The following is a 27,824-nucleotide window of genomic DNA, read 5'->3' on the forward strand; positions in this document are numbered from 1 at the left end:
TATATTAAAATAATAGCATGACTAATGTTGCAATACTGATATCTGTATATATTTGCTTTAATATATTGTACCTTAATTTCAGTAGTGCTTGTCACGTTAATTTGGTATTGGTAAACATGGGCCACAACGCTCACCTAAGTTATCGGTCCTATTTTTCACCCCCCCCCCTTATTCACATGAAAGTTTTGACCTAACATTGTGGCCTCGCCCTAGCAGAAAAGGGCTATGACATAACCAAACTTGAATCAACAGTGCTTCAATATCAGTACGACTTATATGGCCTTGTTTTGGAGGAAAAAAGTTACAATAAGGGACTACAAGTTAAAACAAAATGACTGGGTTGATTTTTGTGGCCCATGGGATTTTTTCTATGCGAAGTACTGTATCTTATAATAAGGCCATTCCAAGTTTTTTCTATGTTTAGCGTCCACGTGCGCCTTGGTTTTTGGCACCCCATATGAGAAAAAACAAACAAAATCAGGAGTCCTAAAATTGATTATTCTGGTCAAAATCTTTCAATTCTGTCAATATCTCTAAGTATTTGTTTACAATATGCCATATTATGTATATTTTAAGCATTTAATACCTGGATTTTGCTAAGAATAGATTTTTGTACGAGAAAAATAGATTAATGAAATGAAATGCTTTGTATGATCTCATTTTAAAGACTATAAAGTCTGTGTTTTATTTTTTGGCTTGTTTATTTTTTGCGAATAGGTAGGTAGGTTTTTGAAAGATGGATGGACGCTAAACAGAGAAAAAACTTGGAATGGCCTAAGCGTCTCAAAAAATGTTCCTCTGACATTCTAAGGCTACTTATTTCAGAATACGAAAACTATTATCGACCCTAAGTCTTCTGCTAAGCAGATGTTCATCTGAATTACTTTACGTTTTACACTCTACACAGGCATATACCCGAGGATGACCGTTGGGCCAAGTGAAACGAGGGTCTAACTCTCCATTTCCGACCCTTTTCCTTAAAAATATTATTTAACCATACACCGGTATATTGAAAAGGTAGGAGGGAAAAGATATGTCCCTTAATGAGGGATGTCCTCAACTCTCAATAAAAGACAAGAACTTTGTAGTAAGTTTTATGTTTCTATTTTCCACATATCTCACAAATTCAACAAAGCACTTCTTTTTCAACACACAAGGCGCTCTCACACATTTAACAGCTGCTATAAATAACAAACAGAACAACTTTGTTGACGTGGACGAACATCAAACTACCTATAATCACAACAAGGCTGATACAGTGTGAACATGTTGATAGTGGAAATGAATATCAAATATAATGAAAACAAACTTTTTTTTCAAATTCAGTTAAAGACTAAAAAAGAATTCGTAACAAACAATTTAAATAATCTGATCTCATCAGAGTTAAGTTTGACCTTTTTAACAATTAAACTAATCACACGATAAATTTAATTATTGAAGATGAATAGTTTAAAACATTTTACAAAGCCAAATATTATAAAAGTCAAAAGTATATGATTGTTCTCTAGGATTTAATTCTGCTTATGCATGAAAAATCAAACTTCACAATACAACCTTTTCTTTTTTAAAAATGTATTCAAATATGGCTTTCATGCTGCACAAAACGCCAAAAAACATTAACATCATGTGATAATTTGTCCTGATGATTTCTGAAAAGGATATGAACATCAGAACATGTATCACAATTGAGTTAGTGTTATATTTAAATTGATTGTCTTATTCATGCATTTTACAGCACAAATACAGCTTGTCAATCTTTAAAAAAGAGAGATAACTCTAATCTCATCTAATAAGTTACCAGGAAATAGCAAGTAGTCATAAAGAGTAATAAATAGTCATGGTAGCTAAAAATATCTTATACACATTTAAAAATTCACTGGCAATTGACTCTATTATAATCAAAAATATGCATTTTGACAGAGTTTTATGACAACATTCTATAACATAATAGAAATTGAAATTTTCTTGTGTGCATCTTTTTATCAGAATTGCACACTTGGATATAAATATATGGCAGATAAACATGCAATAAAACTAGTGAAATCATCTTTCACACTAATTAAACATTTATATATATATATCTACTTTTCTACAAGTCCTCAGGCACAAGAAAACTTCTCCTAGTATATATCAAGGAGGCCAGCTCCCAGACAACACTTCTACAACTCTCAAGTATCTATGTGTTTATACAGTATGTACAATTAATTATAACCATTACTTTTCTCTAAAGTGATATATTTATCTCTCTGACAAATAAAACATTTCTACAATACCTCACAATTTTTTCTTTTTTTTTTTTTAATTTAATAATTGATGATGAATTATTCTTGTTACAAAACAAGACTTTGATGACATTCAAACCTTTTACATTTCATGTTAATTTAGATATTTTAAAGAGAGATTTTACAAAGGAGTAACAAGATATTTTATACAAACAGCTAAAACAAGCATGCAGATATTGAAATACCCAATACAACCATTCATTAACTTGTTCTGTCCTTTGTTATATGAAATTTTGAAATCAAATTCAAAAAAAGTTATGTATTTTCAAATGTTGGTTAAGATATGGCTTTGCACAAAACTACATTATAATTATCAGTGATACAATGTTGCAATATTCTTGTACAAGTGAAATAAACATTTTCACATCAAGCCATTAAACTGAAACACTTTTTGAAAAAAAAAAAATAATCATGTACTGATGATCAAAGTTATGTTTTTAAAAAATTACCCGCATCTTTCCTACATCAGAGATTTAAAAATTTTAACAAGCATATTTAAAAAAAAATACCATTCTGAACAAAGATTAAGATTTTTTTGAATTAGTCACAAGCAACTCAGTTAAAAATATATTATACATGTATTTGAAAACTAACATTGACAGTTTGAACCAAAAAAAAAAGACACAGGTAAAAGAAAACTTAATTAAATCAAAATTAAACCCCCTTCTCTAATTATACAAGAGAGCAACACTTTGTCTGAATTTTGATTGGATGAAGACTTGACTCCTGAACTTTGCAGAAGCTATTTCTGTTGATGTCCACTTTGATTTTCAGTCTGTTTCCATATACCTTCTTATCATGATGATGACCACTGCAGTCTGAAGAGCACAGCGAGATCACCTCCTCACAAATTTTATTCTCTTTGTCACACACTTTGTCAATGTAATTTCTTTCTCTCACTTCTTCCTTATCATCAGTCTTCATGTCATTGTCCTCTACATCACTGTCATTGCTCTCATCACCTTCCACTATGTACTTGAGACTGTTTTTGCTATTGATGCTTGACATGCTTAAGTTAGATATGGCAGAAGATATGCTACTTTCTCCACTTCTTGACCTACATGAATGAGTATGCTGTTTTCCTCCCCCTCCCCCTGACTTGCCTTCCTTGTGACCTTTACTGCCCCCACCCCCCTTTCTATCCTTATTTCCCCTTTCTTTTCCCCCTCCTCCTGCACTTGCTCTTCCCCCACCTAAACCCCCAGTTGAAGGCCCTGATGGACCCCCGTCTGTATCACTTGAATGATCACTACTGTCCCTTCTGTGCATAAATTTTGGCTTTAATTTGTCCTTCCGTGAGCGTTTCTCTGTATCATCGGTATCACTAGCATCAGAACTACTACAGCTTGTGACCTTTGAACCCGAGCGTTTCTTTCTTTGTTCATACTTTCTCAACACCTCTGGAGAAGCACAACTCCCTCGACTGATCCTCATTCGTGGCGAGTGCAGTTTATTTGGCACAAAATCATCCTCCTCTTCTACATCTGTCTCATTCTCCTCACAAATCTGATTCAACAGTTGAGGAGAACTTGCCACAGACACCAGAGGTCTTTTCATCTGCAGTGGCTCGAACGATGGCAGGCTCTGCCCTGGACCTTTCCAAGTGATTCCATCATCCAAACTTTCCACTGATTTTGCTGGACGGATATCAGCAGGATCCACTTCCATGAGTTCCTCGTCATCTTCATCATCCAACGACTCCTCCTGGATGAGACTGTACTTCCTCATTCCTCTGGAGTCAGGGGTGGCTGAGGATGTGGGGTGTGTTCCGGGAGGAGAGACAAGAGACTGGACAATGCTGGTCTTTGGACGACGAAGTTGTTCCTCTTTTGTTTCTTTAGACTGGACACTGAAAATACATTGAAATGCAAAAATCAATGACCAGTGGAGCTTACATAACTAAATTATCCTTTTAAGAATAAAAAAACACACAACTTGTTAATTACATGTCCATAAATCTTTCTTGTGGGTACAGTCTTAAAGCACAATGGCTTCTAAACTTTAAATCTTTGTTAACTATTATTAATTACATTAATCAAGTTATCAATTTTTATGTTTGTATTCAAATAAACCAGAATTTTTTTCAACTTAGTTAAGATGCCCATAAGTGAAACATGCATTTCCCATACTGAAATTAAAGAATATGGTTAATTTAAATGTATTAAATGTTATTATAGCAAGCATTTGTTAGCCGTTAAAATTTTAGGTCTAGTATCAACTTTATGTAATAGACAATATGGATTGCTGTTCAGTTGAACCTCAGGGCTGCCTTCCAGATCATAGCAGCTAGGCTAGCTGCTAAGTTAAGATATCTATGTCATATTGAACGTGCTATATGAATTAATGCTTGTTATGGCTAGGCTAGCTTATCATTCAAGATCGTAGCAGCTATGTACAGCTATGTATCCATTATGATCTAGCCACAGCCCAGGTCTAATGCAACTGAATAGCAAAATATTACATGTATTGAAAGGATCTGATAAACGTTCACTTATAGCTTCCAAAAGGCAAGCACCAATGTGGCTGACTCAATGGACAGCCAAGAACACTGGATTCAATTGGAAAAACTTTTTTTACAATGTACATCTAAATCAGCAAAAATGACCTTGATGTATAAAATAAAATGTCATTTGCAAGAGAAAGAAGAAAGACAGTTACTGGATGTACTTTGTCCACCAACATGAACAAAGTAGTACTCATTTGGTATAAAATATATATAGATAATAAAACAACTCTTATTAAAACATCTGATACAAATGATATAATACTTTGTAGTACATCTCCATTATTTGGTATTAATATTAGAACATTACATCACAATACTACCCATGTTACAGTTATACAAGAACAGCAAATTATGTTTCACATAGAGTTTAAAAATAAAACAAGGGATTAAATAAGACATAGTTTATTCAAATGATGCTGAGGATTACTCAAGAACAGGACAAGATATACTACATAGTTCCTTCAAATCTAACTGACAAACATCACCCACAATATACGGGAAAATGAATCATCAACATGCGACAGGAATATTGTGTTTTTACCCATCAGTCTTTGTCTTAGATTTTTTTGACTTTCCGAGCTTGCTTTTCCCCGGTCTTACATTTGAGTCAGGTGCATCGGTATCGAGGATATTTATGGTTGGGACAACTCTTGGTCTGGCACTTGAGGAAGAAATCAATGCAGAGATTTATGAAACTCGTATCACTCCAAAACATTCAAACTCAGCATGCTTGACACCAGATAAAGATTGTCTATTCACAAATTACATCCTTTCTCATTGACCTACTAGACTTGCCTCTTCTCTATTTGACTTTTCCTAAAATTAGACGAGTCTGAAGTCTACTGATTTCAAAATATATATTTTGGAGAAGTTTCCACAAAATAAATTCAATAGTGCCAAGCAAACCCTTCAAACAATTGTTCAGTTCCAGCATATTAGCATCTCTACATGCCATAACAGTATGCTTTTCTTAATTCACATTCCATGGTAAACAGGCATTTTTCTGCTATTGCAAATTAACCTCATATATCATGCATTAAGAGCTCTACAGCAAGCATTTCTCATTAATAAATCTCAATTGATAGAATTTTACATGCAATATATACCTGCCTTCCTCCTTGAAGACAATGTGTTTATTCAATTTTTTTCCATCCAACTTTGAATATCATCAAAGATTAAAGACATATCATGTAATATGACTCAGCAAACTATACATCTGCATGCACAATTTAATTCATCACCGAATGCTATTTTTATCACTTCATCTTTGAGTTTAATGGGAGTTGAATGAACAAATACTTGGTTACTGTACATGATTATCATTGCATAAACTTGAGATGAATCCGATTTCATCTCTTTACCTAATCAGGTACAATACTTGAAATTTAGATAAAAAGTATTTAATTGATAAATTTGTGAAACATGCTAAAGCATGCAGTTATCAAACTTTGTCACCCATCTCAGTCCCCATAGAAATATATTAGTTTAGCTGATTAGCACATGCCACCTGTAAAAATCTGTTGAAGAAATTATGAGAACTAAAACAAGCTAGGAGAATTAGGGGGCATTCCAAATAACAAATCTAAGCAAACAGCAGGCAAAGAAAGATAATAAAAAGATAATTACAGTTTCTCCTTGGAAGATTTGGGGGGTTTGAATAATCCAGTTAACCTATCTGGAGTGGTTGGTTTACCAGACAGTTGAGCAACTTTTCTCTCAAAGAAAGACTTGAGAATCTGAATTTTGGAAATGGGGGCAAATCCCTTTTTCTTGCCATTACTCTGGCTAATCTTATCTAAGTCAGTTGAGCTCCTGGAACCAGTGAGTACTGTATCTGGAATAGTTCCCAAGGATGGTAAGAACCGCCGAATTCCAGTCTGTGGACTAACACTACCAGATCTCTGGGCACTGAGCTGGAGAACTGGATTGGGTTCAGCTCCAGTCAGACTTCCAGATCTGTCTGTTTTAAGATTGGATTTGTTAACAGCTTTACGATCTAGAGTCATACTGGTGGTCAGACTTTTCATAAAGTCATTTCTGGATTCCCCTGGAGGAGGACTAACGGGAATATCAAGTGCAGTTTGATTAAACAAGGGAGCAGTTCTGGTCTTCTTTGCTTCGGTATTGCTTGAAGAAAAAAAACAAACTTAAAATTCAAAACAAACACAAATATAAAGTCTAAACCCATGAAAAACTGTTTACTTTAAAAAATAGTATTCTACAACTGAACTCCAAATAATACATTAAACATGTACTATAATACTTATTAAATAAATTCAAATCAGTGCTGCAAAAGTCATAAAACAACAAGTACTTAACACAAAAAATGAAAAAAAAAAATCAATAGGTTAAATATGGATATTATCAAAGCATGAAACCTCAGTGGAATTGATTATCAACATAGGACTGCAAGGAAGCTCTTTTATGTACAGTACAAAATTCAGTTTTCAGAGTCAACGAAGCCAAAAGCCACAAAAGTTGTGATTGAAATATCAATAGAAATTGATGAAGTGATGGTCTAAGCAATCTATGCTCTGAAGCCTTGCTTGCGTGATTATAAGGAGAAAAAATAATCACCTGAACCATTTTTTTTTTGGTAGTTGAAGAACCCAATTATAGAACATAAGACATACAACCAGTTTAGATGAGTAGAAAATCCATCTGCAAAGGCAGACAACGATGTTTATCTTGTGATTTATAATTCTGCTAACGATCAATGTGCAACCCTTTTAGTAAGAAAGTCTTTTAATTTCTTTTGTGTGAGAGAGCGAGAAGTGTAAAGCAACATTGTTACCACTATTTTAGAGTGGTCCATGCTCTTTGCCAAGACAAACTGATGATGGTAAGTTACTGAATGATGCACTGAAAAGAAAAGAGATGCTGTACAGGCTTTTTAATTCTTTTAAATCATGATTGTAAAGAAATCGTCCAAAAAGGGGAAAATATACAGTTGAACTTCATTATCTTGAACACCAATATCTCGAATACCAAGGGTATGTTGGGAGTTGCCAGTCCCAACCTGAGATAATGAGGTTTGACTGTATCTCAAACCAACTTTTACACCAGCCTTTCTCTAAATTGTAATTTTTGTGATTAACATGCATCTGCTTCCTAAAAATTTGTTCATTCATTTTAATAATGGCATTTTCAAAACCAAAATGAATTGTCTATCCATGTTGCTTCCAAACTTTAACATAACCTTGTTTGGTGTGTTAATTATTCAATACTGACTGTTTTGTTTTCTTTCTTTATTACTTGCAGAACACTTAAAATCTGCATACTACATTATTCCAGAGTCAAGAACAAGACCATTTTTTTTCAGTTAAATTTTTCATGCTCTAGTACAGATTTTAAAAAGAGATACATATTATGCATTCAAAAGATGTTCCAGACAATGCACAAATGAAATTAAGAAAAACTGTTTAAATGGAACAAGATATGCTTAATTATGGATATAAAATGAAGAGAACCAGTTTTTGTGTCAATCATATATTGAGAACCAGTTTTGCACATTTTTATGTTACCATTAATATCATTAATTCATGTAAAACTATTCCCTTTTAAATACTGATAAAAATATATTTTGAAGTTATTAAAAGCTTTTCCATGAATGACTGAGGCCTGACACTGAGATATTTTCAAAATTTTGTTAACTTCCTATAATATAATTGCTATCAAGTCTGTTTTTGTTTCCTTCTTTTTCATTATCCTGCACTGAATCCCGAAAATAGATATAAAAGAACTTTGATCTTTTCCAACACCATTTCAGAAAATATAACTAATCTACTAAATCATTAAAGGGGTTTACTTCAATTAAGAATGCTTCAACAAGTTTCATTAAAAAGTTCAGAAATTATTTTCTGAAAAATAAAAAAAGTAAAAGCAAACTTTGAAATACACAAATGGAACCACCTATTGTATCTTTTATCCAATTTGTTATCTTATCTTTGGGAAAGCAGACTAGAGACCTAATCGATGTGCCCAAAAGAAGTTGACTGGGATTTAACGAACATTTTCACTGGCAAAGACATACTCAAATCAATACCTTTAAATAAGGCCAGGCAATTACCTAGCTTTAGGACTATATCCCAAGTAAATACAAATCTACCAATGCCTAAGCTAGTCTGCTGAACTTAATACCACTAAAAGAGACAAATCCCAGATTGAATGCTCATTTTGTCTGCAAGACATTTTTGTGCCGTTTCATTTTACACAGTGTAAGCATCCTTGAAAATCCAATTCTTTGAATGATGGGTTTCAATAGAGAGAAGATGCAAATTATCAGAGAATATTACAGGCCTAAACTGTTATGTTCAATCAAATGCCCATCAGGTAATTTTCCGAAATTATTGCTGATTCATCAAAAGAGGAAGAGGTTCTGAAATTCTTCATACCTAAAGAGGATATCAGACCATTTGCAAATTATTTTCTTTGCCACAATAATGATTTCAATGGAACAAATATAATGATGATTTACAAATACAGAGATAGATGTAAATGTAATATGCAGGAAATTGCAGCATGTTTAAATGAGTTCATTCAAACACACCATTCCATACATACGAGGGGTAGGGGGACTTTTCTCAATATTGGACATCATGAACCCCCAATTCTTCTTTCACTTCTACAATGGTATTGAAGCTTCGTCTATGTACATGAACCTTCTCTTCCTCTACAGCAAGCAAGCCTGAATTGTCGGCTTTCTTGTGTTTTCTGCAAGTAACTCTGCATTTTTAATTCAACAAGTTTCTCATAATATAAGGGTGCTCGATAAATGTTAAAGCAAGTCCTGTGGCCAAAGCTCATGAGAGATTTTTTTTTCAAATGTCGCTGAAAATAATAATCTTCCGTAAAAGCACCAAGCCACTCAGCCAGGTTATGCAGAGGCAGGATATATTCAGTGTATAAATACAGAATCGAGAAAGCATCGAGTTGAGAGAGCACTAAATACACAAAGCGAAAAAGGAAGTTTTGTTCCTGAGGTAGCATTGGTTTAGTGAAGAAAATTTACTGATAAAATTAGAACACTTCCTTACCTATATGGGGCTGTGACTCTGATAAAACAATGGAAGAAATTTTTAAAAGTTGCATAAAGTAACATACTGGGGTTGTAAAAAAAAAAAAAACAGATAAAAAAATGTTTTATTGCCGATTTCATCAGTAAAAATAATTAATACAAATAATTACACCTTATGTTCTTTCATCATTTGTTCTTTATCTGAATAAAACACTTACTTCAGGAAGAAGTTATATAAACAAACACACTAAATAGCTGTGCTTATGCTGTTTTTCTACAACAGCTTGTGATTTTTTTTCCTTCCTTATGCTAAGTAGTCAGAGTCCTTTTAACGTTAAGTCCAAAACAGCTTAACATTACATACAAATGACCTCAACAGTCTTATAAGTATGACAGATTCATACAAATAGGATTGTCAGATCAATATGCCAATAAGTAATTTAACCATCCCTTGTGGAAGATTTGAATCTTTTCTCAAAGTACACATCATGAATTTAGTGTCCTTTAACAGAATTCTTAATCTCACCAGGTAAACACATTCTCCTCACCAATGTCTAGCATCTCTTGACACAGTCATAAAAAATTTTCACTTCTGACAGTAATATAAAATGTTTTTTGAAAATCTTTTTTTATTCATCCACATATTTTTTTCTTCAAAATCATTGTGCAAATTTTCAGTAATTTAAAGTTGCACAATATAACTTTTACCTGTATCTAAGCGTACAAATATTTAAGCTGTGTAAAATTTGTCCAAAATGGACACTACTCTATTCCTTTGCCATGTTCCTATACCATACCGTGGAGAAAGGGAGAGCTCCAGGGAGGGCTTGATACTGTGAACAGGGCTGTTTTCAGGTTTGGCCGAATGCTTCCGAATATGAGCTAGGGCCATTTCCTGATGGTGTCGCTTCAGTTTGCGCTCTGCTAACAGGTAATAGGTAGCTGTGATGTGATCATACAAGTCTTTGTCTAATGATCTACAATATCAAGCACATCGGATCAGTAAGTGAATTAACATATACTTATTGAACATCTTGACATCTGGGAAAATGGACAATGGTTTAAAACAGACAACACTTAGTATGTCTTATTGACATGTAAAACTGTGGCCCCACCCATTTTCTCTTCTCTTACCCAAGAATTTCATCCTTGGTGGCTATGCTGCCTTCCACCATTTTCTCAATCAAATAATTGTGATCCTCTTCAGACAGGTGTTCCCTTGAGATGAGGGGGACTGTTGGGGCCATGTAATCCCCAGTACACAACCACTGGTGGTTAAGAATGTCATTTAATCTGGCACGATGGGCAGGATCTCTTTGTAACATTTTGTGAATCAGACTGCAAATGGAAAAAAATTAAATAATTAAATGATCTTCTTGTGATTTTACAAAAACAATGTCTTAAATAATTTTTTTTTATGAAAAAAACCCCTCAAGAATAAGCTACTGGAATAGACAAATAATGTTTCTAATTCTATTCAAAGGGAACTATAAATGTTATTTGAACCATGGGGGGGGGGGGGGGGGGGTAGGGGTAGAGTCTGGGAGCATATGGCTCAGGAATCAATGGTAAATATACTAGTTGGTATTTAACTTTCTATTGCTGAAAACACATTTTGAATAGTTGGGTGTGCTTTCACTAAAAGCAGCAATATATTGTGTCACAACATTATTCATATATGTACTAAATGTGAATAATTTAATAATTTGTTTTCTATTGTGTGCTCAGAAAAACAAATGTTGCCTTTATTTAAAAAAAAAAAAAAAAAAAAAAAAAAAAAACATTCCCCATATAGAATCAAGCATTATTAAATGTTAGATGTTAAATAAATCCCCCATTGCATGTATACATATGTCACTAGACCAAAAATTTCCGGACCCAAAATTTCCTAATAAATAAAGAGAAATCATACCAACACTAGATCTCATGTAAAAACTAGCCTCAATTGTAGGAGATTCCCCACTTCTGGGCTTGGACCAAAAAGCAGGCTCCCAAAAAACCTACCATGTGCAAGGAAAAATTTTTATTACCTATCAAGACCTTTAGACCTTAAGTCTAACAAATGGCTTACCTTAGCAGTAACCTTTTATAAAACATATACTGTATGCAATCATCACTTATGAAGTTCAAAATTTAAATTAAGTAGAAAAATAAACTAAATCATCGATGAAAAAAAGGTTAACCACTGGTGAACCACATTTTGGGGGAGTTTTTTTTTTATCAAAATACTGCATACTGGTCAATTATTCTGTTAGAAATTGGAGTGAAGTAATAAATAATGTAAATGTGAATAACATTAATCATGAATTATTCTAATTCTGCATAGACAAGGGAATACATTGGTCAGCGACAATCTTGAATCCAATTCATGACAGATCCATTGGATCACAGGATACTGAATTTCAGATTGCATGCAAGAGAACAATTACAACCCATTACAACTGTACAAGGACTTGAAAAATTCATATGATGTATTGCAACTTTATCCGTATCGGAAACTACTGGTTTTCAGGGAATATAAGCTAGCACTCCCGTAAGTTTTTCCCTAGTCTTAATGAATTATATCCCAAATAATTTCCTAAATTTCTAACACCTTTCTCATACAGATCAATGTATTAATGTATAATACCGAGAAACTTTCCCTGTTTATTGATTGGAAGATTAGAGGCAATCATTTTGATGGTCTCAAATATATGAGAAGACCATTTGCCAGTGGATGTATTGATTGTGGCATATAATCTTAGAATGAAAACTGTCACCTGTTATTAATTGCAATTAATTCCACAAAGGCAAACATGACTGTAATAAATCTGATTCATGATTTTCTGGGTATGAACAAAAAAAAAATTCTGCTGTATCTCTGGATTAGCATACTGATATTTAATTCAATAATTAAACACCATCAGAAGCTGTAGAACTCCTTTTATTAGCCAGCATAGAAGGTTTTAATTACACATGGCACCTAGTGAACTCCCAAGATGAATTTTTTAACTGTCTGGGTTTCAAAATTGCTTACTCCAGCATATATTAAAAATGAAAAAAAATATATGCTGAAAATAAGTAATTGAAAAGAAAAACCTAAGGGTCTACTTATGAATTACTTGAAATACTAATGAATTACTTGGAAACAAAAAAATTCTTGTAGACTCAATACACATCAAACTTGTATAATAATATTTGAAATAAAGTGTATAAAAATTCAAAGTGAAAATGTTTTGTCCAACCTAGTAAAAGATCAAGGTGATCCAATCTTCAATACTCCACAGTTCAACACGGTTCATTCCTTGTCTAAATTAAGACTACCAGTTGCTAGCAATCATTTCTGTATTTGACAGTTCTAATTGTAACTTCTCTTTAACAGACAGTAACAGTGCTCATTTTATGGTAGATTTGCAGAAGCAAGCAAGATCACCTCTTTCCCAACAAATTCTGAAATGCCAAATCTTTAAAAAATGGCCACTTATGTATGGCTTGCAGTGATTAGGAACCAGAGAGAGAGAGAGAGAGAGAGAGAGAGAGAGAGAGAGACAGAACTAAGTACAACTAGACTACAACAGGTACAATACAATAAATTGACAAAAAATGCATTTTCATTTGGAATTTATACATTTTTCTTCAGTAATACAGGGAAATTCCCCATCCTCATTTTATTTTCTCCCCTTTCGCCCTCATTGTCAGTGGGAGAATTCAAGACTAAACTTGTGACATCTGACAAGAGAAAAAGTTATCCCTCTGTGAACACAACTGTTCGACCTAGTCTTAAAACGGGATGAAATCCTTTGCAAATATGATAGGGTGAAAATTATACAGTAATTATGCTTAGCAAAAATCACTCATACACAGCTGAGCTTTGGTATCTCAAACACAGATATCTAAAATACCATGGATATGTCGAAGTGATCTGGAGTCCCAAGCACCTTTTCTTTATGTCTTGTACCTTCTTAATATCTCGAACCCTCGGAACCCTCAGATATCTCAAAGTGTTTTCTCCATCTCATCAAATTCAAGATAACGAGGTTTGACTGTCTGTGTAAGCATTACTAGTACCAGTATTTAAAGGATGGACATATATACAATCATACAAAACAGTGACAAAACAATGACCACAAAATTAATGTGTATTTTTCTGATAATCAAGTCCTTCTATAAAATTTGAATTCTTATGAAGAAAACTGATGCATTGTGTCAAGAAAACTAACAATATGCACTCCCCCCCCCCTTGAATGTTTCGGAATTAATATTATAAAATAAACTGTGTATAATTCTGACATAACACCCGGTTGTATATATTCACATCAAATGAATGTGAAATTCTTTAAATTCATTGATTAAAATTAATTTCCTACAGACCAGAATAAAATATGAAATTTTAAGAATGAATGTTATCATTTTGCAATGTATTCTGTTCCTAATCTATTACTGTTTACTCTGCACAATGCTGTAGTTATAATCAAAATATTTTGTTATACTCATGCCTAGAACATGAGTTGTTAATACATGTATAATCATTTGACAATAATATGTACATGTACGTGCTCAAATTTTACCAACCTCTATGTAATTATCTGATTATTAATAAGTGGTCTGAAAAACAAGAGCTTGAATCTTTGAAGTGTCAGTATCGACCTCATTCCTTGTAATTATCTGATTAAGTGGTATGAAAAACAAGAGCTTGAATCTTTAAGATGCTTCAAAACAAATCTGAATAGGTCTACATGACAAAAACCATCTAAGCATGTTTTGATAACAGTTTGCGTTGGATTCCTACTTCTTTATACGATCAAACAAACTGTCTAATCCGGATATTGTGTATTCTGAATCTTGCCTAATATGGTGTAAACTTTCCCATATCGAAAATGAATACAAAAATAATACAAGAAAAAAATACTACAATAATACAAAAAAAGTATATTTTTAATGACCAAATTTGGAACCCTCTAAATCTTGGTTCCAATTTAGGTCAAAAATAATAGACTTTCTAAAAGCCAAACACAGAAAAATATATTTTTAATATACTTTATTTTTTCGAAATAATACAGAAATGATACACATGACCTGTAAAAATGTATTGTTTTTGTACTTTTGTATTATTTCTCTATTTTCCTCTCCAAAGTATAAAAATAATACAGTCCATAGAAAAGTATAGAAAAAATACAGAATGTATTAATTTTGTATTAGCATATATTATTTTTGTATTTTTTCACCTTTAAGAATTAAAATACAAAAAAAATATAAAATATATTAATTTTGTATCACATATATTATTTTTGTATTTTTTCATCTGGAACAATTAAAAATACAAAAAAGATTTAAAATATGAAAATAATACAGTACACAAAAAAGTATGAAACAAATATAGAATGTATTAATTTTGTATTAATATGTATTGTTTTTGTATTTTTCTCAGCATGAAGGATTGTATTTCAAAAATATCAAAAAAGTACAAGAATGATAGACAAAAAATACATTTAAATGCTTAAAATAATACAAAACAGTTTTAAAAACTACAAAAATTATCATGGGCAAAAAATTGTTATTTGAAGAAAAGGGGTTGGAGATCGAGGTTCTTAACAGCATCTATTGATTGTTATTCAAAAATCTTCTATTTATTTGAAATATTTTTTAAATAATAATTTGAGTAACTCAGTCAAATTACTTTTAATGTACAAATAGCTAATTAAAAAGTAATAAATGTGGCCAGGCTACTGATTCAGCTACCAATTGTAGTCTTTCTTTTTACATATAATCTGCTCTTCAATAGTCTTGATCTTTTTCACAAGTTAAACTAATCCTGTTTTCTTTGTACTTTTACCAAATGTTTCAATCTTCTCTCTGCTTTTGTATGGAAAAAGGTAGAGGAGTGTTTACTTTGTTGCAGAAGTCCATCTTCAAATCACACAACCTGTCATCTCATCTGACTTCATCACTGTGAAATATAGAACAGAATGATATAATAATAAAATCAATAATAAAATTTAATGAACCATTACCTCAACAAAACACACATTTTCACATCCAAAATAATTCTCTATAGAATTTGTTTAGCTCACACACCTGCAATACTTTCTTGAGAGGGATCTTCTTCCTCCATGACTAATCAGCTTTTCTTCAATGTTCTGCTGACTAAAATTAACAATAATTATAAATTGAAATTCTAAAAGATCCAGCAGAGTTCACCAAATTCCATACAATTGTACCATTGAAATTACTTTTCTTTAATCTGGGGTTTCTTAGGGGACAACCATTTGATTTGACAATCTGGATAAGAAAAGGGGGGGGGGACTGATTTATAAAATATTTTTAAAAAAATATTTGTAATAAACAATCTGTCCTTGTCAATGTTGAAAAAGTAAACAAATTGTGTGCCCCAATGTTATTTAAATAAACTGCCCCCTCCCCGAACCCAACCTACCCCCCCCCCCCCCGAAAAAAATTTGAGTTTATACAAATTACAGAATTGTTTTTGAAGGGAAAATAAATAATTCGTCTCTGGTAAACTTGAAAAAATTGGAATGAATTAGAACTAGGAAGCCGAAAGCTTGAAAATTACCCCTATCTTCCACCCCTACCTCCCCAATCAGAATTTATCACAAAAACCCTTGTTCCCCACATGGCCAATAACCGTACTATTTTATCTTTCTACAATACTACAAAATGGGTAAAAAAGGGCATTCTTTGATCCTCTATCTTTGTACTAAGATATTATTTAAAAAACTGAAACTTTAATGTGTTAAAATATACATAATCTTACCGCAACTGTCGTTGTTTACACCAGAAAAGTCCTGATACGATGCCTAAAAAACGTCAGTCTCCTTATGTATTCGCTTTCCTTGGTTCATATATATGATCCTGTTTACCATGATTATGCTGAACTTCTGTTTTTCGATCCATTTTACTCGCGAGCAAATGCTAGTTTATTCAAAATCACCTCCAGCTTTCTCAACACGTCCCGGGAAGAATTTTCAAAATGGCGTGGGTGAAATATTGTTGACCAATCAGAGAACAGTACGGAAGAGTTTTAAAATCTGACCAATCATATTGTGTCATATATACGAAAATTACCGATGTCGAGATCGGAACAGTTAGAGAAAACATATTTACATGGTTTTAAATATCTTGAATCAAGTGAACAAACCTAAAATTATGTTAGAAAAAAAAACGATGTTCAATTTAATCATCAGAATCATTCTTTTATTCCTTACGGAATTTACCGATTACGAAACATTGTTATTTCCGGTCATCATTTCCGCTGAGAGCAGCCATTTTTATATTCAAGTTGACCTGTGAAGTAGACCATAAAGTTCAAATATAATGATCAAAACGAGCGGGAGATACATAAGATATAGCCTTTTTGACGGACAACTTAACTCATACGTACGGTACCAGAGATTGAAATAATGTTGAACAACTATCCTTTACACCAATTTCACAACATTTTCTATATTATTTCATGAAATTCTTTCGTAATAATTTCTTATTTAATTTTTTTTTAAAGGCGGATAATTAAATAGTTCTATTCCATGTAATTGTAATACGTACTGAATTAAATATAACGTATACTAAATTGAGTTGTATAGTCAAGAAAACATCGTAGGTACTGTAATTAGTGGAACTCCCCATGTTGTTGTTGTTTTTTTTTTGTTGGGATGTGTTTTCACAGGTAAATCATATTATTTCTTTGAGTAGTATAACATGTACTCGTCTATTGTTAGCCTGCAGATGGCCACCTGTGCTGTTGGCGATAGTTGTAAACACTTGGTTGTAAACACGCTGTAAAATTTTCAACACAAAAGAAAGTCTGAAACTCTGAAGCTTCAAAATTTACCGCGTGTTTACAAGTATCATGTACAGCACAGGTGTCCCCTTAGACGTATCTATCCCTTTCCAAATGACAATTTCACACCTAGTAAAGACATGTTTTAAAAATGAAATTGTTTAGTTAACAAATTTAAACTACTGAAGTTTTCTGTTCTAAATAGCCATTAAATTTAATGTGAATAGTATAAAAGCAACCTTTTACAGCAGTGGTCTTAATTAATAAAATCTGAGAAAAAAAAATATTAATTCCAACAGACTTATTGCAAGGACATTCTGTAAATTTTACTAAGTTCAAAGAAATACAAATTTCAGTAAAAGAAAACACTAAGTCCAAAATAAATATAAAAAAAAATACATACTGACTGTATAGTATTTTTTGAAAAATTATTAAGTCCAAATTTAATACAAAAATAATACAGACTAACTGTATGTAATTTTCTGTAAAATTACTAAGTTCAATTTTAATACAAAAATAATACAGATTAACTGTATGTAATTTTCTGTAAAATTACTAAGTTCAATTTTAATACAGAAAAAATACACTTGAAAAAAACTAAGTCCACAAAAATACAAAAATGATATACTGAAAATAATCTAAGTCCCAAAAAATACAAAAATAATACCCTGTAAAAAATCAAAGTCAGATTTTAATACAAAAATAATCTACCTATTTTTTGGTGATACAAAAAAAATATATTTTTTCTGTATTAATTTTAAACAATACGAAAATGATTGTATTAAAAATATATTAAAAATATACTTTTATGTATTATTTTTTGATATGGGTTAAGTCCCTTTCAGTAAATTCAATTGTTAAAAGTGCTGTCTAATCTGGAATGTTGTCTAATTTGAAATGTTGTCTAATCCACCTGATTCCTATAGAACCAGTGGTGTCTGGATTAGGCAAGTTTCACTGCATAAAACATCACAGCATATTCTGAGCAAAACTTTTCACGCTCAAATTTTGAACAATTGTTTGTCTGCTCGTTTGTTGATTAACATCCCTCTAGAGAATTTTTTTTATTTTCATATCTGTATGTACTAATTGTACTGTTGTGTTAACACAAATTTATATATGATACACAAAAAGGTGAGTGTTCTTTTCAATAATTATGTACATGCACACTCACTGACATGACTACTTTTGGATAAATTTTTAATATTCGTAACTTGATTTCCTTACAAATATTGAACATGATTGCAGGAAAACTAATGTGTTGAAAAGTGTGTCTCAAGTACATGTAGTAAACTCAGAAGCTGTATCTTCAAAAAGATACTTCAAATAAAAAGACATAAAATTGAGAAGGGTTTAAAAACAAATTATATCAAATTTTAAATCAAAGATTAAATCTCATTCTGTTTTCCACCACTGAGTACTAAAATGATATTCTGACACAGACTCTACAGCTCTGACCATTAACCTTTACGTATAGTGCTTGTGACTGTCCTATCAGTTAAAGGAGATGGTGAGAGGTCTTTGAACTCGAGTCTGATGCAAAAGCCCTTCATTAAAAGATATTAATAATGCAAAACAATTTAATGCTCTCTTTGAGCATCATTTATGTCTAAAATCTTCTTGTCTTAGCTTCTTAGCACCCTTATATATTTGAATTGTGAGGGATCAGTTTTAAGGACTGAGCGTAGCAGGAAAAATCCCCCTGTCCCAGATTTAATGTAAACACATGAAACAGCTTTTGATGACAATGGAATTTTATGGAGTAAAATTTCCCATTAAAAAAGTTGATTTTGAAATCTTCTGATAATAAACATGTAATATCCTACACCGATATGCAATTTTTGCAAAAACAGGAAATAAATATTTTAAACATTTTAGCGATTTATAGAAAACTAATTTCTGATATACAAATTTATTTGTTTAATCTTCTTCCAAGAACAGGAAATGAAACAAAAATAGTATACATAGTTAGCTATTCCACCCACTTCTTAGAAACAACCTTACAAAAACATGCAGTGTAAATTCCTTGTGGCATTAATATCAATTAGCAGAATATAAATACCCACTCTTTGCATGCACTGGATATATGATCAGGAATCAGGTATTTGCAGTCCATGATCATCGTCAGTGTCTCACTGTCATTGGCTTCCTGGAAGGGGGGTTCTCCACAGACCAACATGTACAGTATCACTCCTAAACTCCACACATCTGAAACACCACAAGAAAAACATGATTAGAATTAGGGCTGGGACGATATATCGAGATATCGATAATATCGATTCAATGTGAGGATGATACGCATATCGATACGTATGAAGAAATATCGACATATCGCCCAAAAAATTCTGACTTATGTTTTTCTTTGTTTACTTAACATTTTGGGTTTAATATATAAAATAAATATGCTTAATTATAAATATAAATATGAAATACATAATAATTAAGACCACTTGTGCAAAATAATTAAGTTTTACAACAGATATGCAACTTCTTTGAATAAATTATTCTTATTTGTGAAGAAATGTTTTGTTCATTTCAATATAAAAAAAGAATTTATAACCAATTAAACATATCGTGATACATATCGTATCGTGGCTCAAATATCGGGATACGTATCGATATAGAAAAAGTTGTATCGTCCCAGCCCTAATTAGAATCTCAACATTTCATATTTTAACTACTGGCATAAACGTTCAAATATATATATAGCATAATTGCTCTGATTTAAGGTGGATCCTCAAATGCAACTTAAGAGCATCAACTTTGCAAGGAGCTTGCTGGCATAAATCTATGAAATGAAATAAAGATCAGGCTTGTTCTAATTAAATACTCTGCATGCTGAAATGACATTTTCCTAAATATTGATTCTGTAATCAAAAATGTTAAAAATGTTTCATGGCTCAAGAAGGGTTTCATGCAACATTACTCATGAGATCATTTTCCATATGTGCGACAAGCTGACATTTCACTTATTTATCTTGTCAATTTTACCTAAATTACCAACTACCTTACTGTTAATATATTATCCAAGATAACAGCCCTCCTTTAAAGCCCTAATACTGTAAACATCTTAGTGACAGGTTGCAAAGATTTTAAAATGAAAAACCTATTTTAATAACTGTTCCAATGACAACCTGCTGTGCACAGTCAATTGGAAATGACAGGCCTTTGGTCTTTTGTAAAGAGTAATTGTTTGGCTAGGGAAAAAAATCAATTGTGTGAGCACTTCTTAACAAATCTGATGAGTTCAGTATAAACCATATGAAAGCATATAAATGAGTATAACACTTAATGAAAAAACTCCCCATTCGGTTCACTAGTTTGACCTGCTTTGCTGAAAAGCAATCAATAAAGAGGCTGAGTGGATGCCTAGATATAACAGGCTGACTCTGCAAAAAAAAAATCTCGAGATTTCTGATAGGATCAACGAAAAGATTGTATAATAATGGGATTGGACACATAGCAGCAATAACGGAAGCTGCCTGTCGAAGACAGAGAGAAGAATATACTGAAGATACTTTTATTCGGTCACTGCTTTTTTAGTCCTGTTAGGTTTAAATCATTTAGACTTGATATTCATATTGAAAATTACAGCAAAATAAATGTTTGGACATGAATGATGATGAATTTTATGGTACAAACCGCAAGTCCATTTGAAAACTCAATGCCAGACATTTTACCCTAAATTCTTCCTAAACTTGCATTGCTGCAGTATTTGATATTTGAAATGTGAAAATCACAAACAGTGTTCATTCTCTAAAGTCAATTAAAACAGGACAAATTATGAGCAGAGCCAATACAGACCACTGGAAACAGATAATGGATTAGGTGCCATGGAGGAGCAGGTATCTCCTGTCAACAATTCATACCTGCAGTGTGCTCCATATCATGATTGGGTAAACCCGAAAACCCATAGACAATTCAATGTGAAAATAATGACCTAACAATTTGTATGAGAGATGTCAGTCAACATTCAAATTAACAATAGATTGTATTTGCAAGCAAGGTCATCGTATCAACCATAGAATATATGCAAAATATTGACTTTAAATGAGATTGATGATACCCTTGTATCATCAACTTACTTGTCAATAGTCTGCCTTGCTTTAGAAATTGTTTGTATAGAGAACATACTCTTGTGTATCAAATCAACTGGGAGACATGAACTCAATATGCAGGTGTTGATGGTACATTACTACATAATAAGGGAAGTTGACGATAGAAAAGTTGAAGTCCTCATAAAGTTTAGTTGTCAGTTTGCCACCAATGTCTTTTTCTATAGTAAAATGTCCAAATATGAAATAGATGTACCAGACACTGTGGTGTCTTTCATTTTGAGTTCAGTAGGTTATATAAATCAAATCAATGTATGAATAAAATTGAATATTTTTTTTGAATAAATTCTGCTTCATACAAAGTACAAAAACAGGTCTGCTACAATCAATTACTTACTGCAGTTCCAACAAACATGGTCTCCAAATACTGCAAAGGTATTGTCAATGAGGAACCTTAGCATCTTTTAATATAAGCTTCAGAGTACTTGTGTGGGAATCAGACTGATTTTTAACAAAATAAGTTTGCAGATGACCTGAATGACTACGTATGCAAATTTACTATGTGTATATACATGTATATACTTAGGATGATGTGTTTTCTAGTGACAGGTCACATATTTCTGATTTCGATGACTGTCTAAAAAACTACATATTTTCCAATAAAGACCTTTAGTGACACTATGCCAAAAATATCAGGAAAGTTCTTGGACCTTTGTCATGGCAAACTAAAAACTGTACTCTGAGAGTCTGAAAATGATATCTTCCCTGTCCACAAAATATTATTTGATATAAATTAATATGCAGTTTGTTTGAAAACTGAGAAGCATGTTCAACTTGACCTTTCATCAGTATTACGTTATGTACTAAGTGCATTGTACACTACATGTATGCATTGGTCCTTTTAAAACTCTGCACTTTTGGATGTATGTAGAATGTACTATATTATACCTTAAATTTATAATCTAAATAAATCACTCAGCAAGTAAATATAAACTGCACTATAAAGTGACTAAGGTCAAGGAAAAGCAAATAAATGAGAATCCTTTTGTGTGTTATTAAAAAAAAAAAAACAGCTGTATTTTTTCATTTCACTTCCTTCCAATATGTGGTATCAACACCTTACTCAGACTTTAGCAGACTTGGAGCTTAAAATTACAATTTTATCATACATATCTAGCCAGTGTTTTAATTCAAACTTGCGTCAATCCTCTCAAATACAGATAACATAGGTTTACGCCAGCCAAACAGATGACAGTTGTAAAACTTCCGCACCAGATTGTGTTTACAAACCACATTCTATAAAATTTTACAGTTTATCTAGTGAAATTCTATATTTAACCATCTGCCTCACTGTCAAGTGTTTACAAATTCTCACTATAGATCAAGTATTTTATAAAAATGATGATCTCAATTACAAAACTTCCTGAAAAAAATCATAATGAATTGATGACCTTCCTTGAAAGTTGAACCCCTTTACACTAAATAGTTAAATAGAGTCCTACATGTAAACAAGTCTATATAAATGATACAGAGAATGAATACTAGTATTATCTATATTTAAACATTTTATCAAACAACCCTCCCATAAACTATAAGTTAAACCACATCTACATAAATGTACACATGCAAGGCTATATTCAAAGTTTTTTGTTTTTTTAATGCAGTAAAATTAGCTTACATTCCCAATTTATGCTAATTACTTAATGATAATCAAGAAGTAGCTTAAACATGCTTAACTGCATGTGCCCAATGGTTAAATGTAACAGCCATTTTCATTCAAAATATGCATAATTTATAAAGTTTAACTAATAACTATAATTAAACATTTCTTTAAAAAATACCATCCCTGAAAACATGTGCACATAGTTTTTGTTAAGCTCAGTTTTATAAAGTGATGCTGTGTTGACACATTATTAAATAATTTTAGAACTCCACAACCATCCAAGCTTCAAAATTCCTTTGAAATAAAAAAGCTACTTAATACCTCACTAACCTCAGAACTAGTTTTATTAATAATTTATCAATTCCACAGTTCAATAACAGTTTTTTTCTCCCTCCCCACTCCCATGGCCTTATTGATTAGAACACCATGAAGAAAATCAAATTTTCTTGTCACCTTTCATGTAACTAGGTTAATTAGACCTCGTTCAATTTGAAGTTCTGTTTCAATAGTCCTTTTTTGATCAATAATCAAAACCTAAATTTGCCTTTCATGAGCATGAATACACAAACAACCTATCAAAAGCAGGAAGTGGAAAAAATCATGTCTTTTTTGACAAGTCACCTCATTTATCTGTGTATATAAAGACCTCCTGACCCAAAGCCTTATTAACATGATTAAATGAAAATACCAAACATGCACTTATTAATAAATATGTTTACCAAATGCACATTAAATTGCCTTCTGTGGTTAATTAATGATTTTAGCAAAATTTCCTTTTTGTGTGTTAATTATAATTTTAGATTAGATCTGACAACTTCTTTTATCATGTTTACACTGATCTACATTGATGCTTCCACTAAGATGGATAAATTCTGACCAAATTCCAATGTTCTCTTCTATAAGTACTTAAATTTAAACATCCACTAATTGTATTCAAAATTAAAACCATGATGCACCTTATCTAATCATTCTTGTCTGGTGTTCAACTTAAAATAATTCTTAAGCATTTAAAATGTTTTGCTGTAAATTAAAGATTTCTCAGATGATAAATATTTTTTTTCCCAAAAAAATATTATGCCATTTGTGTACTCTGAACCAATACACTCTATACACACATATATAAAATATGAAAATGAATGAGTGTATGGTACTTATCATTTTTTTTAACCAACTCTTTTGTGAATGATAGGAATTAACATAGCATTTCCACAAAACAGCTACTTGTAACAAGTAAAATTTTTCCCTTTTTCCATGTTTTCCTTCCCGATTATGATGTTAGTTCAGGTCCATCGATTCAGAATCCATAGCTGCTAGCTAAAGGACATATACACGAGTCAAAGTAGTGATCAACCACTTAACACCTGAACTGACTGGAAAAATATTCTATCTGTTAGGTTTTAATACCATTAAAAAATAAATTACCAAATATTACTTAAATAAAAATCCCTGCTATCGTGTATGATTTCTGCAATATAAAAGGGGTATTAAGACCTATTACCTCCTAATTTTTCATACTCAAATACATATGTTTCCTCTACTCACTGTTTCGAGCTAATGTTTTATTTACAAGTATTCAGTAATGAATGATAGAATAACACGACAATAATCAAAATACACAGTTACTGATCTCTTATTTAGACAAGTGTTGTACCCAGATAAAGCCAGGATTTACCAAGGAAAACATATGTCTCAACCAGTTGTGTAGGGTCCAACTGATATCCTAGCTCCTTAAAACCTTTGGGCTAAAGCCACTCATTCATAAACTGCCTAGTTCATTCACTATCTCAATTACAGATCTTGACAGACTGCCAAAGTGTATAGATTCTGGGTTAAAATATAAAAAGGTGAGCAAAATAGTGTCAAAACATTTACAAGAATGCATGTTCTGAGACAGGGAAACATGCACTTTATAATTACGTATTTTGTAGAAGCATGTACTTGTCTAAACGATTACAATGTTCCGCATGCAGGATTTGGTAAAAGCCTTGAAAATAAAGCAGTGTCGAACTCTTTGATAAAGAATTTCCTGTGTGATGAAACTTTGATGTGTAGATGAGATTTCAGTGTTATCTCTTTAACTTGGCATATTTTATCTGCAGTCTAAAAATAATGCTCTCCTTCTTGTTTACATTCAAATACTTAGCATCATATCTTTCTGTCAAAAGAGAGACCAATTATCTCTTGAGAATGCAACAGGTACTAGAGGCAAGAACAATTTCTTGCACTGTGTATACTGGATTGCGATGGTTGTATGATATGTCTGACTTTGACATTTATGCCATGTGGTTTTAACTGCTTCGGCAAATGACACCTTAATCTTTCTCCTCCATACTGCAATGATCACTATTACAAGTGGTCTTAACACGTACGTCACATCCATACATGTACATCTTTGCCTACACAGAGTACTATAAAAAAAATTCATATGATACCCACCAGCATTTCGAAAGCTTTAATTTGATCACTTACTAATAATGAAAAGATGATAGCTAGTGATTGTTTTAATCTTATTTTAGTTATACATGTACTACCCAAAATATTCATGTATCAGGGGATAGAGCATTATTTTCAATATCCAAAAATGTTTCATCATGATCAATGATGATAGCTTTTGTTTTAATAAAATAAACAGAACAGTACCATTCATATTTTCAATCTGAATCAATGTACGATTTAAATTTATTATTAAATACTAATGATATGATATCAAGATAATGTGTCAAAATATGTCAACATCTGAAGTGTCGACAGTTTTACACATTTCTTTCTTTAATTTCCTCAGGCTGTTGGTGTGACATTTTGAAAAGACATTACTCTTTACACCAATGAGTTTTCTTTTTCTCTGTTAATTACATGTAAATTAAAGAATATTTTAGGGAAATGAAGCAAATACACTTGGACTTTTAAATAAGTTTTTAAAAGCTATATATAGCTGGTGCATCTGTTTCAATCTAACATGTAAATTTAATCCATGTAAATGGGATTTCCTAATCTGAAATAGGTTAATACTCTATAAAACTTAGAATGTTCTTATAACTCTGAATTCTGTATTCATGTTTTAGACAGCAACAGTAGGCAAGGCACTGTCCAAATGCAACATAATCCTATGCAAAGAATATATTTTAAGTGCATGCAAAAATACCATGGTTAAAATCATAATATTTACATATCATCTATAGAGATTTCCAATGTCTTGATATAACTAAAGATTTAGTTAGAAACTTCAGCTTTAAACCACATGTATAAAAAGGAGTTTACCTTTATCATTCTTGAGCCATAAGCCCTGTATCTAATAGAGACAATTTAACATAGTTCCCATATCCAAAGATCCTGTGTTTTGCTTTCATTTTTCATTGACTCAATTTGAGCATCTTTTTTGGCACACTCATTAGTAATCAGAGAAGATTAGTACACATAAATGCCATAAATGGTGAAATAAAACTAACTTCACACTTATTTACTTACCAACAGCAGGAGCATCATAGGAGTCACCAAGAAGAATCTCCGGTGCAGAGTATGCTAAAGAACCACATGACGTTTCTAATTTTTTTCCTGGATTAAACATGTTGCTAAAACCAAAGTCTGTCAATTTCACAATGCCTAGTTTTTCAAAGAACACTACATTTTCTGGCTTCAAGTCTCGGTGAACCACATGAAGTTTGTGACAGTATGAAATTGCCTCTACAATTTGTCTAAAATAGCGTCTAGCTTTGTCTTCAGGTAGACCCTTTTCATGCTTCATTATGTAATCATACATATCACCCCCATCACCCAACTCAAGAATAAGATACAGTTTTGTTTGGGTGTCTATCACTTCATATAGTCTCACAACATTTGGATGCTGGACTAGTTTCATACAACGTACTTCTTGAAATAAATGTGATTTTGAAATATCATCTAATTTTGTTTTGTCTATAACTTTAACAGCAACCTTCTCATTTGTAAACACATGTCGGGCTAACTTCACAACTGCAAAGTGGCCCTTGCCAATCGTCTCTTCGAGGTCGTATAAACCTGCTATCTCAAAATCCCCACGCGATCTTCTTGGGAATCTGTTTGAACTGGACATCTTGAAACTCATTTGCGATACAGCACTTAAAAATCCCTACATCTGCATTGTAAAAATAGCTAAAATTACTAAGTTTTACGTTACCAACATCGTACATGTCAATACATACTCCATTTTCGGTAGGTCCTTGTGCGCATATACAACTGCGCACTACGTCATTAGGGTATTGCGGAAATCATAAAACCACGAATGATATTGACTAACGAATTCCCGGGAAATTTGATGCTTGAAAACTAAAGAATGTGTTTTAAAAAACAATATCTCGATCTTGGTAAAGTATTATGCACGGAAACTCTGGTTGTTATGAAACGCAGAACAGTTTGAAAATAAATAGATAGATAAAATATGATACACAGGTCTACAAGATATTAGTCTAATAGAATAAACTTACAAGTACGATTTATCAAAGTAGCCGGGGTTTGGTCAGTACTGATTGTGGAATATTGAGAGCTAAACTA

The 27,824-nt window shown here is 32.2% G+C and overlaps 1 protein-coding gene and 1 long non-coding RNA gene across 4 annotated transcripts; both read right to left on the reverse strand.

Annotated features, from left to right (window-relative positions):
• Nucleotides 1-1,081: 1,081 nt before the first annotated feature.
• Nucleotides 1,082-27,508, reverse strand: LOC133171940 (SNF-related serine/threonine-protein kinase-like). 3 transcript variants are annotated; one of them, XM_061306731.1, is made up of 8 exons: nt 26,763-27,508; nt 19,646-19,787; nt 10,940-11,143; nt 10,603-10,782; nt 9,825-9,842; nt 6,415-6,915; nt 5,330-5,449; nt 1,082-4,131 (listed from the first exon to the last, which is right to left on the reverse strand). In XM_061306731.1, the coding sequence occupies exons 1-8, from the start codon at nt 27,376-27,378 to the stop codon at nt 2,955-2,957; spliced, it is 2,958 nt and encodes a 985-aa protein (XP_061162715.1). In that variant the 5' UTR covers nt 27,379-27,508; the 3' UTR covers nt 1,082-2,954. The 3 variants fall into 3 exon arrangements, with proteins under 3 accessions (XP_061162715.1, XP_061162717.1, XP_061162718.1); XM_061306733.1 differs by lacking the exon at nt 9,825-9,842; XM_061306734.1 differs by lacking the exon at nt 5,330-5,449.
• Nucleotides 15,657-16,604, reverse strand: LOC133206307 (uncharacterized). Its single transcript, XR_009723737.1, has 3 exons — nt 16,557-16,604; nt 15,860-15,928; nt 15,657-15,731 (listed from the first exon to the last, which is right to left on the reverse strand). It is a non-coding gene; the product is annotated as an uncharacterized LOC133206307 (long non-coding RNA).
• Nucleotides 27,509-27,824: the final 316 nt, after the last annotated feature.

This window comes from Saccostrea echinata, unplaced genomic scaffold (assembly GCF_033153115.1).
Source record: "Saccostrea echinata isolate AGI-Se365-2 ecotype Australia unplaced genomic scaffold, CSIRO_AGI_Sech_v1 ptg000054l, whole genome shotgun sequence".
Taxonomy (NCBI): domain Eukaryota; kingdom Metazoa; phylum Mollusca; class Bivalvia; order Ostreida; family Ostreidae; genus Saccostrea; species Saccostrea echinata.